The sequence below is a fragment of the Lithobates pipiens genome, unplaced genomic scaffold, assembly GCF_037356315.1.
Source record: "Lithobates pipiens isolate NorthernLeopardFrog02 unplaced genomic scaffold, aLitPip1_a1.2 Scaffold_8, whole genome shotgun sequence".
Classification (NCBI taxonomy): Eukaryota; Metazoa; Chordata; class Amphibia; order Anura; family Ranidae; genus Lithobates; species Lithobates pipiens.
The window spans coordinates 174,600,669-174,619,176 of NW_027507903.1; the positions used below are offsets into that span (position 1 = coordinate 174,600,669).

The 18,508-nt window shown below is 42.7% G+C and overlaps 1 protein-coding gene across 2 annotated transcripts in view; it reads right to left on the minus strand.

Moving 5' to 3' along the window:
• The window catches only part of ATXN7L1 (ataxin 7 like 1), a 192,581-nt gene that overhangs the window by 114,103 nt on the left and 59,970 nt on the right, over positions 1-18,508 (minus strand). For both annotated transcript variants that reach the window (XM_077472254.1, XM_077472253.1), the window contains exon 3: positions 11,526-11,630. In XM_077472254.1, the coding sequence (XP_077328380.1) occupies positions 11,526-11,630 (105 nt within the window). The remainder of the gene's footprint in view (positions 1-11,525; positions 11,631-18,508) is intronic.

Consider the following 18,508-nt stretch of genomic DNA (forward strand, 5'->3'; position numbering starts at 1 on the left):
TGTCTCCGCTCTGCATTCCACAAGAGATTTGAGAAGTTTTTTTATGTTCTGCTCATTTTTTTTTTTTAAGCATAACCAAGAATGTGAAATAAAAAAAAATAAAAAAAAAGCACAGGCCCTCTCCTCTCCACACTGTTCAGCAGCAAAGGCTGGCCATACATAATTTTATTTTTGTTCAACCAGCGGGTTGAATGAAAAAAATAAGCCAATTTCCCTATCCCTATCTATACTGAACTGGCCAAATTTCAATCCATATATTGCCGGCTTAAGGAATAAAGTGGTTGTAAACCCTTACAAACCACTTTGACCTACAGGTAAGCCTAGATTAAGGCTTACCTGTAGGTCCAAGAAATATCTCCTAAACCTATACGGTTTAAGAGATATTTACCTGAAGACAGCCACCGCTGTCTACGGCACATGCGCACTGGGTAAGCCGCAGATCGTGGCGATATGCCGCGAGTGTCGGCTCCCGTGCGCATGTGCGGGAGTGACGTCATTGCTGCTCCGGCGAATCACAGCGCCGGAGCAGCGAGACCCACCAAGAAGATGGACCCTCAGAACTACAGGGGACAGCGGTGACTTCGCTGGCTCCTGTGTCAGGTAAGTGACACATAATGGACTACTATGCGATGCATAGTAGTCCATTGTGCTTTACCTTTGCAGGGAATGAAAGAGGAAGTAAACTCATCAGGGTTTACTTCCTCTTTAAAAGCTTTCAACAGACAAGCGATGACAATAACCAAACCCATTCATTCAGAATCTGCCTGCAACAGCTAGACTCGATCACTATTTCCTATCATTTCTTCTTCTGAGATCAAAAGAATTGGCTAAAGCTCAAAAAACCTCACTGGATTATCCATTTTCTCCTCCACTCAACCCCTTTGAAGAAGTATTGCCAAGAGCAAACATGGATCATCCAAAAGCGGCAACCCTTGCAGGGTTCAGTATATATCAAGGGGACCCAAATAAAACCCATGCTGTAAACGAGGGAGATAGGACAATTGATAGGCAGGTGTACAAAGTTGTGCAACTGCCTATCACTTCACAGTGGAGGACGCACTTGTAGGCAGTTGGTGTTCGATGAATCCATGCCCATAAAGACAGTGAAAATATGACAGCTTTTCCCTCTCAATTTTTTTTTTATTAATATTTTGAGAAGTGTAAAAGCAAAAAGAGCACTGTGCAGAGCAACGAACAATCCTTGCATGCTCTGTATAGACAAGAAAAGGTAGATAAACGGGGGAAGCAGAACAGCAGAGAATCTTGGCAATTGGGTTAGATCTTCTCTAAGCTCACAGGTGAGCATTTGGTCACCAACAAAAGTGGACAGGAATAACATGTTTTGCATTAAAACATAGATATAGAGCAACAAGAACATTATAAATACTGGGAGGTGGTCATCCACACAATCACTCATTGAATCATAATGTAGGACAATAAAACCCAAGATTTCGAGGTTGAGACCACCTTAAAGCATAAATCACTGGAAGTAGGACTACCAAGTAGGAAAGCCCACGTCAATTTGACAGCTTTTCTGTGCCTACTGCAGTCTTAACCTATGTCAATCCAAGGAATAGGGGGTGACTTTGCATAGAGTCCCATTCTGCCTTTGTGTCTCTGGTAAGGTGTGGTCTGCACTCTACTTCTCCATGCTCAATAGACAAAACATGTGTAGGGAATTCTGGTTGCGATACAAGCTTAAGGGCAGTCAAATCATGTGTCCCCCTACCTGTCTGCCTGTCAAGGCCAGTAAAATCAATCATAGTTTAGGCAGCAGCCTTGATTTTGGAATGCACATAGTCCTATAAATGCCAGCTAAAAATATATTTAGGCATTACACCCGTTACACAGCAGTGCCTACTCACAGGGTACAGTGAATACATGTCACAGAATTCAAGGAATAAATGTGGGGACCTCTACAAAGTAAATTTACAAATTTCAAGATCCTTTGGATTAATAGGAGTAGGCTAAAAATGTTTTACATACAATGTGGAAATAAGTATAGGACTTAAAAGTTTGATCACAGGTACACTTTAGAGTCGTTGTAACCCAACATAAATAAATGCTCCTGTTCCTTTAAAGCATGATCTATAGCAGTGATCGTGAATCTTGGCACCTCAGATGTTTTGGAACTATATTTCCCATGATGTTGATGCACTCTGCAGTGTAGTTGAGCATCGTAGGAAATGTAGTTCCAAAACATCTGGGGTGCCAAGGTTCACCATTACTGATCTACAGCATAGTGCTTGTGCTGTGTGATTTGTCCCATTCTATGTACTGACCACAGTAATCATGGCTGGTGATATATGATACCGTGGTCAGTTTATGTCCTTCCGCCATCACAGTGTGTGGTCAGGCTCTCCCTCTTCCTGCCTGTCAGCTCAGTAGTCTGTGTAGTGAGAGCCGATCTCCTCCCCACCCCTCTGGCTATTCCTGTAAAGTAATATATATATATATATATAAATAAATAATTTGCATCCTTTCGGTTTTACGAATACATATAGCACAGTATGTTCGTTTTTTTTCAATTATAATTCTATCTACCTGCTTGCATAGCTGTGCAGTCAAGTGACATCCCTCTGTTGGCTGGCATACGTCAGAGGGGAATCTCAGCCACTCCTGCTGCTCTCCTTAGATCGGGGAAGAAGAGCGGAGGGAGGTCACTTGACCGCACAGCAGAGCTGTGCAAAAAAGGCATTTAGGATTATAATGAAGGATAAAAAATAAAAAATAAAACTGGCATACTGTGCTTTAATATCTTCCAAAAAAGTGGATGCAAGCGAAATTTGTATATGTGACTTAAATCACTTTATAGTGATTGTAAAGGCAGAAGGTTTTTTTATCTTAATGCATTCTAGGCATTAGGATAAAAAGCCTTCTGCATGCAGCAGCCTGCCTCATACTTTAGACTCATCTCAATCCAATGATGTTGCATGAGAGACTCGGCTGTCTGGGACTCTTCCCCCCTCATTGGCTGAGAAAGCAGCAACGTGCCACTGGCTCCCGTTTCTGTTAAAGTCAGTGAGCCAATGAGAAGAGAGAGGGAGCGGGCTGAGCAGTGGCTCTGTGTCTAAATTGACACACGGAGCTGCAGCTTGGCTCGGGTGTCTCCCTAGCTTGCTGTGGGGGCACTCAACAGAAGGGAAGGGTTAGGAGCACTGAGGAGGGACGGGGCTGCTCTGTGCAAAACCACTGCACAGAGAAGGCAAGTATAAAAAAAAAAAAAAAAAAAAAAAAAAACACAAAACGAGACTTTGGTATCACTATTCACAGTAACGATTTCCACTTTTTGCCCTGATACAATACATTTTGTTTAAACAATGCTCTCAATACACAGCTGCAAGATGTAACAAATTTGTAACAATGCTTCTCTTAAGACCCCTTTCACACTGGGGTATTTTTCAGGCGCTTTAGCGTTAAAGAAAGCGCCTGTAAAGCGCCTGAAAGAAGCCTCATCTGCAATCCCAATGTGAAAGCCCGAGTGCTTTCACACTGAGGCGCTGCGCTGTGTGCCCTTTAATACACTATCCAGCATGCAAGCAAGTGAAGTCAGAACTTCTTAACCACTTAAGGACTGGAAGGATTTGCCCCCTTAATAACCAGGCAATTTTTTGCGATACAGCACTGCGTTGCTTAACCATTTACAGACCGGACCATTTTGCTGGTCAAAGACCAGACCACTTTTTGCGATTCGGCACTGCGTCGCTTTAACCACTTCAGGACCGCCGTATTGCCAATGTACGTCAGCACAATGGCACAGGCAGGCACAATCACGTAGATGTACGTGATTGCCTTCCAGCGGGTGGGGGGTCCAATCGGACCCCCTCCCGTTGGATACGACGGTCCGGTTCCCTCCAGGAGCGCTCCGTGATGAGGGGATGGCCGTTCGTTTTCGGCCACCCCCTCTGGATCGCTCCTGGCCAATGAGAAGCTTCCTCCCAATGTGTATTGTTTACACAGGAAGGAGGAAGTGATGTCATTCTCCTCGGGGCGGTCTTTTTGACCGGACTACGAGGAGAAGACTAAAAGTAAGTGTGCACCAACACTACACTGACATGTAGGTACACACAGGCACACAAACCCCCCCCCCGATCGCCCCCCGCCCCCCCTCCCCCCCCCAGTCACAGTGTCACTGATTGCATTGATCATTTCTTTACTGATCAATGCATTCAGTGTCAGTTGTGACAGTAAAAACTGTCAGGACAGTTAGTGTTAGGTCCAGGGTAGCCCCCTATCACCCCCCAATAAAGATTTAACCCCCTGATTGCCCCTAGAGTTAACCCTTTCACCCCCTTTTGCCAGTGTCACTAAGCGATCATTTTTCTGATCGCTGCATGTGTCGCTAGGTAGCTAGTTATTTTTTTAGGTTCACCACCAGGTTTTTATAGCGCTAGGTACCCCGATATACTACCCAATAATGTTTTTAACCCCCTGATTGCCGCTAGTTAACCCTTTCACCCCCTTTTGCCAGTGTCACTAAGCGATCATTTTTCTGATCGCTGCATCAGTGTCGCTAGTGTCGCTAGGTAGCTAGTTATTTTTTTAGGTTCACCGCCAGGTTTTTATAGCGCTAGGTACCCCGATATACTACCCAATAATGGTTTTAACCCCCTGATTGCAGCTAGTTAACCCTTTCACCCCCTTTTGCCATTGTCACTAAGCGATCATTTTTCTGATCGCTGCATGTGTCGCTAGGTAGCTAGTTATTTTTTTAGGTTCACCGCCAGGTTTTTATAGCGCTAGGTACCCTGATATACTACCCAATAATGGTTTTAACCACCTGATTGCCGCTAGTTAACCCTTTCACCCCCTTTTGCCAGTGTCACTAAGCGATCATTTTTCTGATCGCTGCATCAGTGTCGCTAGTGTCGCTAGGTATCTAGTTATTTTTTTAGGTTCACCGCCAGGTTTTTATAGCGCTAGGTACCCCGATATACTACCCAATAATGGTTTTAACCCCCTGATTGCTGCTAGTTAACCCTTTCACCCCCTTTCACCAGCGATCACAGTATAAGTGTCACTGGTGACGCTGGTTAGCCAGTTAGTTATTTAGGTTTCCCGTCAGGTTTTTATATAGCGCCAGGGACCCCCCATATACTACCTAATAAAAATTTGAACCCCCTGATTGCCCCTAGTTAACCCTTTCACCACTGATCACCGTATAAGTGTTACGGGTGACTCTGGTTAGTTTGTTTTTTATAGCATCAGGGCACCCACCATTTATTACCCAATAAAGGTTTAACCCCCTGATCACCCGGCGGGTGATATCAATTAGGTTTTAGGGTCAGGGTCTGCGTCGCCCCAGGCAGCGCTAGGTTAGTGCCAGTACCGCTAACACCCACACGCAAAGCATACACCTCCCGTAGTGCTATAGAATCTGAATAGATCAATATCTGATCTGATCAGATCTATACTAGCGTCCCCAGCAGTTTAGGGTTCCAAAAAAACGCATTGTTAGCGGGATCAGCCCAGATACCTGCTAGCACCTGCGTTTTGCCCCTCTGCCCAGCCCACCCAAGTGCAGTATCGATCGATCACTGTCACTTACAAAACACTAAACACATAACTGCAGCGATCGCAGAGTCAGGCCTGATCCCTGCCATCGCTAACAGGTTTTTTGGTAATATTTTATATTTAAATCCGGAAGGCAGTGCTTGGTTTTCGGGGTCCCGTACGTGGCTAGGCTCCCAAAAAGTCCCCCACATGTGGTATCCCCGTACTCGGGAGAAGCAGCAGAATTTATTTTGGGGTGTAATTTGACTTCTGCCCATAGCATGTGTGAGCAATATATCATTTAGTGACAACTTTGTGCAAAAAAAAAAAAAGTTTGTAATCTTCCCGCAACTTTTGGCAAAATATAAAATATTCCATGGACTCAACATGCCTCTCAGTAAATAGCTTGGGGTGTCTACTTTCCAAAATGGGGTCATTTGGGGGGGTTTTGTGCTATTTTGGCATTTTATGGCCTTCGAAACTGTGATAGGTAGTGAGGAGTTAAATCAAAAATTTGCACCCTTAGAAATCCTGAAGGTGGTGATTGGTTTTCGGGAAGCCGTGCGCGACTAGACTCCCAAAAAGTCCCACACATGTGGTATCCCCATACTCGGGAGAAGTAGCGGAATATATTTTGGGGTGCAATTCCACATATAACTATGGCATGTGTGAGCAATATATCATTTAGTGACAACTTTTTGTAAAAAAAATTTTTTTTTTTTTTTTTTTGTCATTATTCAATCCCTTAGGACAAAAAAAATAAATATTCAATGGGCTCAACATACCCATCAGCAATTTCCTTGGGGTGTCTACTTTCCAAAATGGGGTCATTTGGGGGGGATTTGTACTGCCCTGCCATTTTAGCACCTCAAGAAATGAGATCGGCAGTCATAAATTAAAAGCTGTGTAAATTCCAGAAAATGTACTCTAGTTTGTAGACGCTATAACTTTTGCGCAAACCAAAAAATATACGCTTATTGACATTTTTTTTACTAAAGACATGTGGCTGAATAAATTTTGCCCTCAATGTATGACTAAAATTTAGTTTATTCGATTTTTCTTATAACAAAAAGAAGAAAATATCTTTTTTTTTCAAAATTTTCGCTCTTTTTCCATTTATATCGCAAAAAAAAAAAATCGCAGAGGCAATCAAATACCATCAAAAGAAAGCTCTATTTGTGGGAAGAAAAGGACGCAAATTTCGTTTGGGTGCAATATTGCATGACCGCGCAATTACCAGTTAAAGCAGCGCAGTGCGAAATTGGAAAAAGACCTCTGGTCCTTAAGGTGTTTATTGGTCCGGGGCTGAAGTGGTTAACTGACAATTGCACGGTCGCACGACGTGGCTCCCAAACAAAATTGACGTCCTTTTTTCCAATAAATAGAGCTTTCTTTTGGTGGTATTTGATCACCCCTGTGGTTTTTATTTTTTGCGCTATAGACAAAAATAGAGCGACAATTTTGAAAAAAACACATTTTTTACTTTTTGTTATAATAAATATCCCCCAAAAATATCTAAAAAAAAAAATTTTCCCCCAGTTTAGGCAGATACGTATTCTTCTACATATTTTTGGTAAAAAAAAAACAAAAACGCAATAAGCGATTATTGATTGGTTTGCGCAAAAGTTATAGCGTTTACAAAATAGGGATGGTTTTATGGCATTTTTATTCATTTTTATTTTATTTATTTTTTTACTAGTAATGGCAGCAATCAGCAATTTTTATTGTGACTGCGACATTATGGCGGACACATCATACATTTTTGACACATTTTTGGGACTATTCACATTTATACAACAATCACTGTATATAAATGCAGTGATTCCTGTGTAAATGACACTGGCAGTGAAGGGGTTAAGTGTTCCTAGGGGTGTGTTACTAACTGTGGGGAGGCTGGGCTTTCATTTAGTGAACACTGATCTCTGCTTCAATCACATGGAGCAGAGATCAGCATCACTAGTTGCTAGGCAGAATGTGGAAATGCTGTTTACAACGGCATTTCCTCCGTTCAGCCGCCCCGTGAGACGATCGCGGGTATGCCCGCGGCGATCGAGTCCGCGGGACCCGCGACCGGACTCATGGGGGTCCCGACCGGCACGCGAGAGCACCGCCACCGGCGCGCTTGCGATGGCAGGGCGGCATTGAAGATTGGACGTACCTGTACGCCAATATGCCTGCCCATGCCATTCTGCCGACGTACATCGGCGTGTGCTGGTCGGGAACCAGTTAAACTGACAATTGTGCAGTCATGTGACATTGTACCCAAAACAAAATTTATGTTCTTTTTTTTCCCACAAATAGAGCTTTCTTTTGGTGGTATTTGATCACCTCTGCGGTTATTATTTTTTGCGCTATAAACAAAAAAAAAGACAATTTTGAAAAAAAATAAAACAAAAAAAACAATTATTTTACTTTTTGCTATAATAAATATCCCCCCTAAAAAAAAAAATTCTTCACCAGTTTAGGCCAATATGTATTTTTCTACATATTTTTTTTATTTTTTACCAGAATCGCAATAAGCGTATATTGATTGGTTTGCGCAAAAGTTATAGGGTCTACAAAATAGGGGATAGATTTTTGGCATTTTTATTATTTATTTTTTACTAGTAATGGCGGCGATCTGCTATTTTTAGCAGGACTGCGACATTGTGGAAGACACATTTGATCAGACACTTTTTTGGGACCAGTCACATTTATACAGTGATCAGAGCTAAAAATAGCCACTGATCACTGTATAAATGTCACTGGCAGGGAAGGGGTTAACACTAGGGGTTAAATGTGTTCCCTAGGGAGGTGTTTCTAACTGTGGGGGCAGTATACTGACTGGAGGAGAAAAGAGATCGCTGTTCCTGATCACTCGGAACAGCAGATCTCTCTCTACTCTCCCTGTCAAAATGGGGAATGTCTAAGCCGTCTGGGACACTCTTCCTGAATGGATGAGGCACAGCATCGGTGCCATTGCCTCCCGCAGCTGTCAAAGTCAGACAATTAATCAGGGTAGAGAGGGAGCAGGGCTCCGTGTCTGAATGGACACACGGAGCTGTGACTCGGCTCCAGTGCTCCCATAGGAAGCTGCTGGCTGTGGGGGTACTCAATAGGAGGGAGGGGCCAGGAGCAGCAAAGAGGGATCTGAGAAGAGGGGGACACAGGCTGCTTTGTGCAAAACCAACTGCACAGAGGAGGTAAGTATGGCATGTTTTTTATTATTTTATTTTTTTTTAAATCGAGACTTTACAATCACTTTAATTGCATACTTTTTCAGGTCAGTGCCTCAAGGTAATGAAGCTACTGAATCAGGACAGTCAAGCAATATTTTCAGAGTGAGATGTCAGCAAAGGTTATCCGCACAGTTCTCTCAAAACCTGTTTACTTTAATTCTAGCTAATTAGCCTGAGTCATAAGGCTATTTCCTGGGAATTTTTGTAAATGTAAAAAACTGCACGACGCAGGAAATGTTGACTTTTTTGTGAATGAAGACAGCAGATGTGTACATTGTACTTTAACATGTAATTAAGTGGTATGTGGCGCTTTACCATTTACAGTTAAAGAAAACATTAAGAAACACGTTTCTCAAGCAATCATTCATATAAAAGATGTTACTTGTACACATACAAAACAAAATAAACATATAATTCTTACTTTACAGCATTTCCTTACACCCGCCTAAAACCTTTGCCTAGTACTGTATAGCCACTGAACAAAAGAATATGACAACTGGAAAATACAGGAACATTATATAGAAATGGGTTGTACAGCAAATGTCTGCTTAGACACAGCTGACGCATTTCAGGGCCTGAGCTGTGGTACCATGCATCACAGTGGAATGAGGTCCACAGGAGGCTCACACAGACCCGATAGGTGGTCCGACATCCAATTGCCATACACACAGCAGGCCAACACCACCACTGCCAATTGCAAGGCCTCACATGTGCTCTACCTCCCCCATCAGTATATGTGCTTACAATCATAGTCAGTGCACCATAAGTCACCAGTGATCTGCCAATTCAAGAAACACTGCTTTAGGGGAATGCAGGATTGTGTTGTTACTTTACAGTAAAGGCATTGTACACTTTCAAATGTTTTTGTTGTTTTAACTAGGTGTAGTTATCATCTCTGTGTTTGCTCGGCTTACCTTATAATGATGGGTTCACATTAGAGGTCGACCGATATATCAGCCGATATTTGGCATTTTTTAATTAATTGGCATTGGCCGATTGTGCTGATAAAAAGGCTGATTATATAGCATGACTTACAAAAGACTTCTGTAATAGAAGTCACCATAAGTTGCTTGAAATTAAGTGACTTTCCTCCTCTCTGGGCAGGCTGCCAAGAAAAGATCAAAGAGATACAATGTTTCTTCTTCAATGGACTGAACTCCTGTAGAATTCTCAGTTTAACCATTTAAAGACTAAATCTTTTCTGACACTTGTTGCTTACAAGTAAAAATCCTGTATTTTCTGCTAGAAAATCACTTGGAACCCCCAAAAATGATATATATATTTTTTAGCAGAGACCCTAGGGAATAAAATAGCGGTTGTTGCAATATTTTATGTGACGCGGTATTTGTGCAGAGGTCTTTCAAAACGCAATTTTTTTTTAGAAAAAATACACAGATTAAAAAAAAAAAAAAAAAAACAAACAGTAAAGTTAGCCCTTTTTTTTCGTCCAAAAGTTTTGAGTACCTGCTTTTGTGTATTTAATATATAGTTTTTTTTTTTAATCTAAATTATACCTACAAGTGAACTGATTGGAGGTTTGTTTTGTTTAATAAATGTTTAAATGTAAGAAATTTTCTGTATCACTTATTACTTAAGGCTGCTTTCACACTGGAGCGGGCAGGCATCGACGGTAAAACGCTGCTAGTTTTAGCGGGGCTTTACCGTCATTTTAGCGGCGCTATTCGGCTGCTAGCGGGGCACTTATAACCTAGCTAGTGGCCGAGGAAGGGGTTAAATGCGCTTGTGAAGCGCTGCTGCCAAATCGCATTGCATGCACTTCAGCAGTGGTGCCCATTCATTTCAATGGGCAGGAGTGGTGGAGGAGCGGTATACACCACTCCAAAGATGCTGCTTGCAGGATTTTTTTTTAACGTCCTGCCAGCGCATCTCCTCATTGTAAAAGCACAACACAAGCACAAGCACTTTCACACAGACTGCAGGGGAGCCGTTTTGAAGGCAATTTACAGGCACTATTTTTAGCACAAAAGCGCCTGAAAAACACCCCAGTGTGAAAGGTGTCTAACTTGGATTGTATGAGATGGGGGGGAGGGGAAAAAAAATCGGCCCAACATATCGGCCCAAAAAAATCAGCATCATATATCGGCCGCCGCAATTTCTGAATATCAGCATCGGCCAGAGAAAAACCCATATCGGTCGACCTCTAGTTCACATATTGTTTATAGTGTCATGGCGATTCTATTCCCCTATGTCCATAAATAATTCAGCTTCCTTGTCCTTAGGGACAGGCAGCTTCCTTTTTGGGGTTACATGGCGTTCATTGGATGCCTATCCATTTCCTCTGTGTTGCATCACAAATGCGAGAGTGCTAATGTGATGAAAACATCTCTCTTCCAGCATATGTGAGCTCTCTGTTAATTTGTCTGCCTGTTTGTGTCTGTGTCTGATCCAATTACTATTTAGCTCTCACCTGCAGAGTACAAGACTGAGAGACCCAGGGATTGTGGTATATGTTATTTCTTCACAAGAAACGTCAGTTCTCAGACCACAGAAAGAGGTCATGCAATACCTGTGCAGTGCCATGCCACATGTTTGAATACAAACAGAAATTACACAAGAATGTGAAGATTTACTCCACTACAAGGCAACAAATGACACCATGAAAAATACAAGGTGCAGCTAGGAAAGTTTAAATTCTCAGACTTTTCAGAATAAGTGCTTTACTGAAGTATCGGTTTACAATTGCATGCAGGTTGCAAATATAATTTACATTTAAAAAACACACAATGAGATGGACCTTATCCTTATGAAATAAAGGCTTAAAATACGAATTGTATGCAAGGTTTATTTACTTACCGCAATGTGACTGGAATACTTGGGGCTTCACTACCTGATTGCAGACATTACATACGACTAGATAGAAATCATCATGAGCTGGGTAATGTCCAAATAAGTGCATGTCTAGGAAAAGAAAAGAAAATGGAATTAATACAGTATATTCACAGATGTCAATATGTTATACATATATTGTTTCTACCAAAATAGTTATAATAAGCTGTGCACTTACAAGAAATAGGAGAAATTTCCGCGCTTTCTCCCAAACTATTTACGTTTTCAGATTTTTAATTTGATCACAATATATATAGATATATAGATATATATATATATATAGATATATAGAGATATATATATATATATATATATATATATATATATATATATATATATATATATATATATATATATATATATATACACACACACACACAGGATCTGACAAAAGTGAGTACACCCCTCACATTTCTGGAAATATTTTATTATATCCTTTCATGTGACTACATTGTAGCAAAGTATAATTTTTTCAGTGTTAAGTAGTGAGTGTACAGCTTGTATAAGTGTCAATTTGCCGTCCCCTCAAAATAACACACAGCCATTAATGTCTAAACTGCTGCCAACAAAAGTGAGTACCCCCCTAAGTGAAAATTACCAAATTAGGTCCAATTAGCCATTTTCCCTCCCCGGTGTCATGTGACTTGAGCAGATGTGTTAAATTTGGTGTTATTGCTCTCACTCTCTCATACTGGTCACTGGAAGTTCAACATGGCACCTCATGGCAAAGAAGTCTAAGGATCTAAAAAAAGAATTGTTGCCCTACATAAAGATGGCCTAGTCTATAAGAAGATTACCAAGACCCTGAAACTGAGCTCCAACACGATGGACAAGACCATGCAGCGGTTTAACAGGACAGGTTCCACTCAGAACAGGCCTCACCATGGTCAACCAAAGAAGTTGAGTGCATGTGCTCAGTGTCATATCCAGAGGTTGTCTTTGGGAAATAGACGTATGAGTGCTGCCAGTATTGCTGCAGAGGTTGAAGGGGCGGGGGGGTTGAATCAGCATGTCAGTGCTCAGACCATACGCCGCACACTGCATCAAATTTGTCTGCATGGCTGTCATCCCAGAAGGAAGCCTCTTCTAAAGATGATGCACAAGAAAGTCCGCAAACAGTTTGCTAAAGACAAGCAGACGAAGGATGTGGATTACTGGAACCATATCTTGTGGTCTGATGAGCTCAAGATAAACTTATTTGGTTCAGATGGTGTCAAGCGTGTGTGGCGGCAACCAGGTGAGGAGTACAGACAAGTGTGTCTTTCCTACAGTCAAGCATGGTGGGCGTGTCAGTCAGGGGCTGCATGAGTGCTGCAGGCACTGGTGAGCTACAGTTCATTGAGGGAACTAAGTTATGTGTAATAAAATGGACTGACACAAGAAAAAAGTATTGAGCACATGAAGAAAGGGAGGTGCAAAAAGGTATCGAAAGCCAAGACACCAGCTGAAATTTATCAGCAATTAGAAAGCAATCCTGCCTCGTCAGTACAAATTAATATCAGATGCTTCAGTCTCAACTGATGGCCTATAAAAAGGGGTCTCATTACCAAGGTGTCACACAAGAAACATCTCATAGTAGGTAAAAGCAAAGAGCGCTCTCAAGACCTTCAAATTTATTGTTTAAAAACATACTGATATTGTTTACAGAAGGATTTCTAAACTTCTGAATATTCCGGTGAGTACTGTTGGGGCTATAATCCAGAAGTGCAAGGAATATCCTTTCACCATAAACAAGTGCTTCCCAAAAGATTTCCGACAGAGGAGCGAAAATAATTAAGAGTTGTTCAAGGAACACTTGTGGAGAGCTCCAGAAAGACCTGGAATTAGCAGGTACAATTGTTTCAAAGAAAACAATAAGTAATGCACTCAACCGCCAAGGCCTGTATGCACGCTCACCACGCAAGACTCCACTGCTGGAGAAAAAGCATGTTGAAGCTTGTTTAAAGTTTGCTGGACAACATTTAGACACGCCTAAATATAGATGAGACCAAAATTGAACACTTTGGATGCCATAATACACACCGTGTTTGAAGGTCAAATGGCACTGCACATCACCCCAATATCAATAGTGAAGTTTAGTGAAGTTTAGAGGTGGGAACATCATGGTGTGGGCAGGGCTGTTTTTCAGCACACGGTACTGGCAAACTTCATATCATTGAAGGAAGGATGAATGGAAAAAAAGACATTCTTGATAAAAATCTGCTGTCATCTACCAGGATGAAGAAGATGAAACTAAGGCCGCGTACACACGGGCGGACTGTCTGACAGACTTGGTCCGCTGAAACGTGTTTCAGCGGACAATCCGCTCGTGTGTGTGGGCTTCAGCGGACTTTTTCAGCGGACAGTCTGGCGGACTAAGTCTTTCGGAATTTCCGTAATATTGTCCGTCCAAACTTGGTTTCAGCGGACAGTCCGCTCGTGAGTAGGCAAGTTGGACGGACTAAGTATGGCGCATGCTCAGAAAGGATTTACACGGCCGAAGGTTGCATTGCAGTGTATTGGACGTCGTATTTCTAGTCCCGTCGTACGTGCTGTACACGTCATCGCGCAAGCTTTCAGCGGACTGTCTGTTCGTCGTGTGTGGTCAAGTCCGTTCATTCAAAAGTAGGACGGACTGTCTGTCATATTGTCTGACGGACTTCGTTGGATGGATAGTCCGCCCGTGTGTACGCGGCCTAAGGTGGACATTTCAGCAAGACAATGATCCCCGTTTAATAGAATTGTACAACGTGGCCCGAACCTTCTCTTCTAGGGTTCCTCGCATTACTGGCTCCCCCTCTTACTTTCGGTGTCCCACCATTGGAAGTTGGTTTCAGATTCAAACCTGCCTTAAAAACTTGAATATAAATTGGAGGCAGGAATTACAGATTACAAAGTTACCCAACCTGAGCTCCATGGCCTCCCAATGACCCTGTGAGGTGAATTCTGGAATTTGTATGCATGGAAATACACCAGACGCAGCTATTATTGTATTAAGCCACAAAACAAATTTATATGGCAGCTTACCAATTCTTAGATGTGTTGGCTGCATTTGTTTTAATTTTGCAGGCATTTTTCATCTATTGTCCTGACCAGTAAGTTTGTGCACAGTAATTTTTTTCAGTGCACACCATTGCAATGTAGTGATGTAAACCACGTATGCCAGAGACCCTAAATTTTGCCTGGTCATGCGGTGGGACTGCCCTGGCATAGCCACTCAATGAAGTCTCATTGCATCTAGTGTGAATACATCCTAAGGCAAGAAGTGTGTTACTGCCCAGACTATCAAGTCAAAGTAAAAGGAAAAAAATACAAAAATAAAACAAATAAAAATGTGCAGCCACCACACTTAAAGATTGGTAAGCTGCAATATGTTAAAAAAAATTTTTTTACCGCTTTAAGGTCAAATGAGATCATTTTCAGATTTTACACACATTTGCAATGCGTATTTGCTAGTTTTAGGAGTTCACTGATTATTTTCACCTGTTTCCTGTAACCGCTTTAAAAAAGAAAAAAAATTAAAAGGAGAATTATAGCCAAAACTATTTTGGCTGTACTTCTTCTGGACAGGAGTTCAGATTGTTCTGCACTCCTGTGAACCGTTTTCAGCTGTTTTAAAGCGGGAGACCTGCATTTTTTTTTAAAGTCAGCAGCTACAAATACTGCAGCTGCTGACTTTTAAAATAAGGACACTCACCTGTCACAGGGTCCAGCGATGTCGGCACCTAAGACCAAACCGTCCCTTGGTACTCGGATGCCGCCGCCATCTTCGCTATGGGAATCAGGAAATTAAGCCTTGCTGCTTCACTTCCCAGTTCCCTGTCGCGCATGGCAATCTAAATGGTCCGTGCTGTTTCTGTGACCCGTGTGTGTCCCAGCAGACAGCGCAGCGGGACGGGAAGAGGCATAGACTCCCGTTGGAGTCTATACCCGACAGTGGGTGCAAATACCTGTCTTAGACAGGTATCTGCACCCCCCTCCCCCCTGAAAGGTGGCAAATGCGACACCGGAGGGGGGCAGGGTTCCAAAAAGCCTTGTGCATGAACCATTTAAAAAAAGAAAAAAGAAAAAGAAAAAAAAAGGTGGTGCTGTAACTGTCCAAGGTACCCCAAGAAATGTTATAGTGGGTCCCATCCCTGTCATATTGGCTTGACAGCTTGAGCTGCTTATACATATAAAGAAAATAATAGTGTGTGCAATCCTAACCTTACCAACTCCTGTAACCCCAATGGTTTATAAAGTAAACTTTAGTAACCACTCTGCAGCCCAGGTATCAAAACCAGAAAATATTGTTTCACAGCGCCAACAACTATAATAGCATGAATCGACCACCTAAGGTTATCAGAATACAATTGTGGTCTTTCATGCCTTATAAGGAGGACCACTAGACACTGAAAAAAGGGTTATTTCACAACAATTTGAAAACACAAATGTTATGCTATATTCTCTAAACTGGGAGTGAGCAACCAGTAGATCGCGGACAGGTAACTGGTAGGTCGCAGTCTGGGCTTGCTGGCACGCTATTGCAGAGTAATCCAACAGAGTGCAATGCAGAGGCTCTACCTGTAAAATTAAAGCGGTAGTAGTAGAAAGCAAGAGCCCCATAAGCCAATGTCTCCTCTTTAGTGCCGGCTCCTGTCCCACACAGAGCGATACCAGCTGCCCTCCACCTCTTATCCCGGCTAGCGGTCTCCAGAGTGGTGCCAGCAACCGTAAACGAAGAGATCTTCAGGTCAGTGTGAAGCAATATACTGGGCATAATAGCATAGGGCTGCTTTCACACTGCGGTTTACCCACACCATTGATGAAGTGCAGTCTGTACCTGCAAGCTTTCCTGCGGGTTTGCTGTGCTTAGCCATAGACTTCTATTATAAGCTGTGGGTTTAGTGCACTTTCTAAATGCAGGAGTTTTGATGTGCTTTCAGAAAGTGCCCCACACCTGCAGGGTATAACAGAAGTCTACGGCAAAGTCCAGCTAACCCAGGAAAGTCATAGATGCACTGCGCTGTACCTGCGGTGAAGGTAAACTGCAGTATATTGGTGTGAAAGCAACCTTATAGGGGGCACAAGACCAATAAGGGTTCATTTACATTTGTCGTTTGGGAAGTGGTAAAACCCCAGTGTTAAGATGTGTTTTTACCACGTGCATCCCTTTTAGCTGCACTGGGACACGTAGGAGCCACAACAGGAGCTGTACGCTCTGTCATGTTTGGAGGGTGTAGCACTTACCAAGCATGGCCGAAGGGTCAGCCATTGCATTGCTCAATGGCCACTTTCACCTCTCCCACTTCCTTTTCCCCACTTTCTTTTCTCTTTTAAATTTATTCCTCCTTTGTCACTTTTTTGTTGAATGTGTTACACGTTTTGTCACAGTGTGATTAGTAGGGTGTGGGTCCTCGGGCGTACCCTGAAAGTCTTGGGAGAGGGCAGGCATGGCATTCTGGCTTGGTTTGCACTCTCTCATGGGGTCTTCCTTCGGGGGAGCCCCACCGAGTACTTGGGTGGGTCTGTTTCGGCAGACCTTCCAGAGAAAGGGGGGGTCCCCGTGTGGTTTCGGCCGGAGGGACCCAGTGAGTACCTCAGTCCCCGTCTGGAGACTAACGCCACGGGGATCACACACCGCAGGCTTAAAAAAAAAAAAAAAAAACACTTACCAAGCATGATCCATTCAAGGGAATGAGGCTGCTCCACAAATGCCCTGCAATCTTGTGCAATACAGCAAAAAAGGGGTTAAAGCAGGCAGTTGCGGGGCACTTGCAGAGTGGCACTATTTAATTGAATGAGTTGCGATCGGCAGGCAGAAGCACCCACCAAAAGCAACAGGGGGTTTAATTCCTGCTGCGTCATGTAAACACCTTTGGCAGCTGCCTCAGCAGCTAAAGGGTGTATGAATTGGGGGCGGTAAAAAGCAGGACTCAACTCAACCCACCTGATTTAAACCCATGATTGCCGCGCAATGCACACGATTAAGACACAGTAGTGTGGCAATTAGAGGTTTAAATCAGGTGTAAGGTGGTAACCCTATGCCGGTGATTTTTGGCTTCTCCCATGTTGTTCAGGTAGATCTCCACCTCTTTAACCACTTCCCACCCGGCCAATGCACATATATGGCCGGGTGGGAGCCGCCTCCTTCTGACTGGACGTTCAGGAACGTCCTTCAGAAGGAGGGGATCGCACGCACGTTCCCGCACAGCGGCGAGATCCCGATGCGCTCGTGTCACCCGGACACGGCGCATCTCGGATCAGCAGGAGGGCTCTGTGAATGGCCCTCCTGATCACATGACGGCCGTGTCCAATCACAGCCGTCATGTGATCAAAACAAACAGCCAGTTGCTAGGCAATCGGCTCTCCACACACGGAAGTTGTTGCTGAGGAGAGGAGAGCAGATCGCTGCAGCTGGCTGGTGATCAGTGAGTATGAGCTGTTTTTACAGCTTTTTACTCACTGATCACTAGTCTAGTGTAAACACACATCACCATACAGTGTAAACACACATGTCCCCAAAAAATAAAAAGACATGTCCCCAAATAAAAAAACACATGTCCCACTAAAATCACATGTCCCACTAAAATCACATGTCCCAATGATTATCTGCACACATATGTACGTGATCACCTGCACACATATGTACATGATCATTTGCGTACATATGTTCGTGATCACACAAACCAATTATTATACACTTAACAGAATTTTTTTTACCAAAAACATGTAGCAGAATACATTTTGGCTTAAATTTATGACAAAATTCGATTTTATTGGATTTCTTTTAAAATATAAAAAAGAAAAAATAGTTTTTTTTTCCAAATTTCCGCTTTTTTTTGCTCTTATATCGCAAAAAATAAACAACGGAGTCGTGAATAAATACCCCCAAAATATAGCTCTATTTGTGCAAACAAAATTATAAAAATTTCATTTGGGTACAGTGTAGCATGACCGCGCAATTGTCATTGAAATTGCGAGAGCGATGA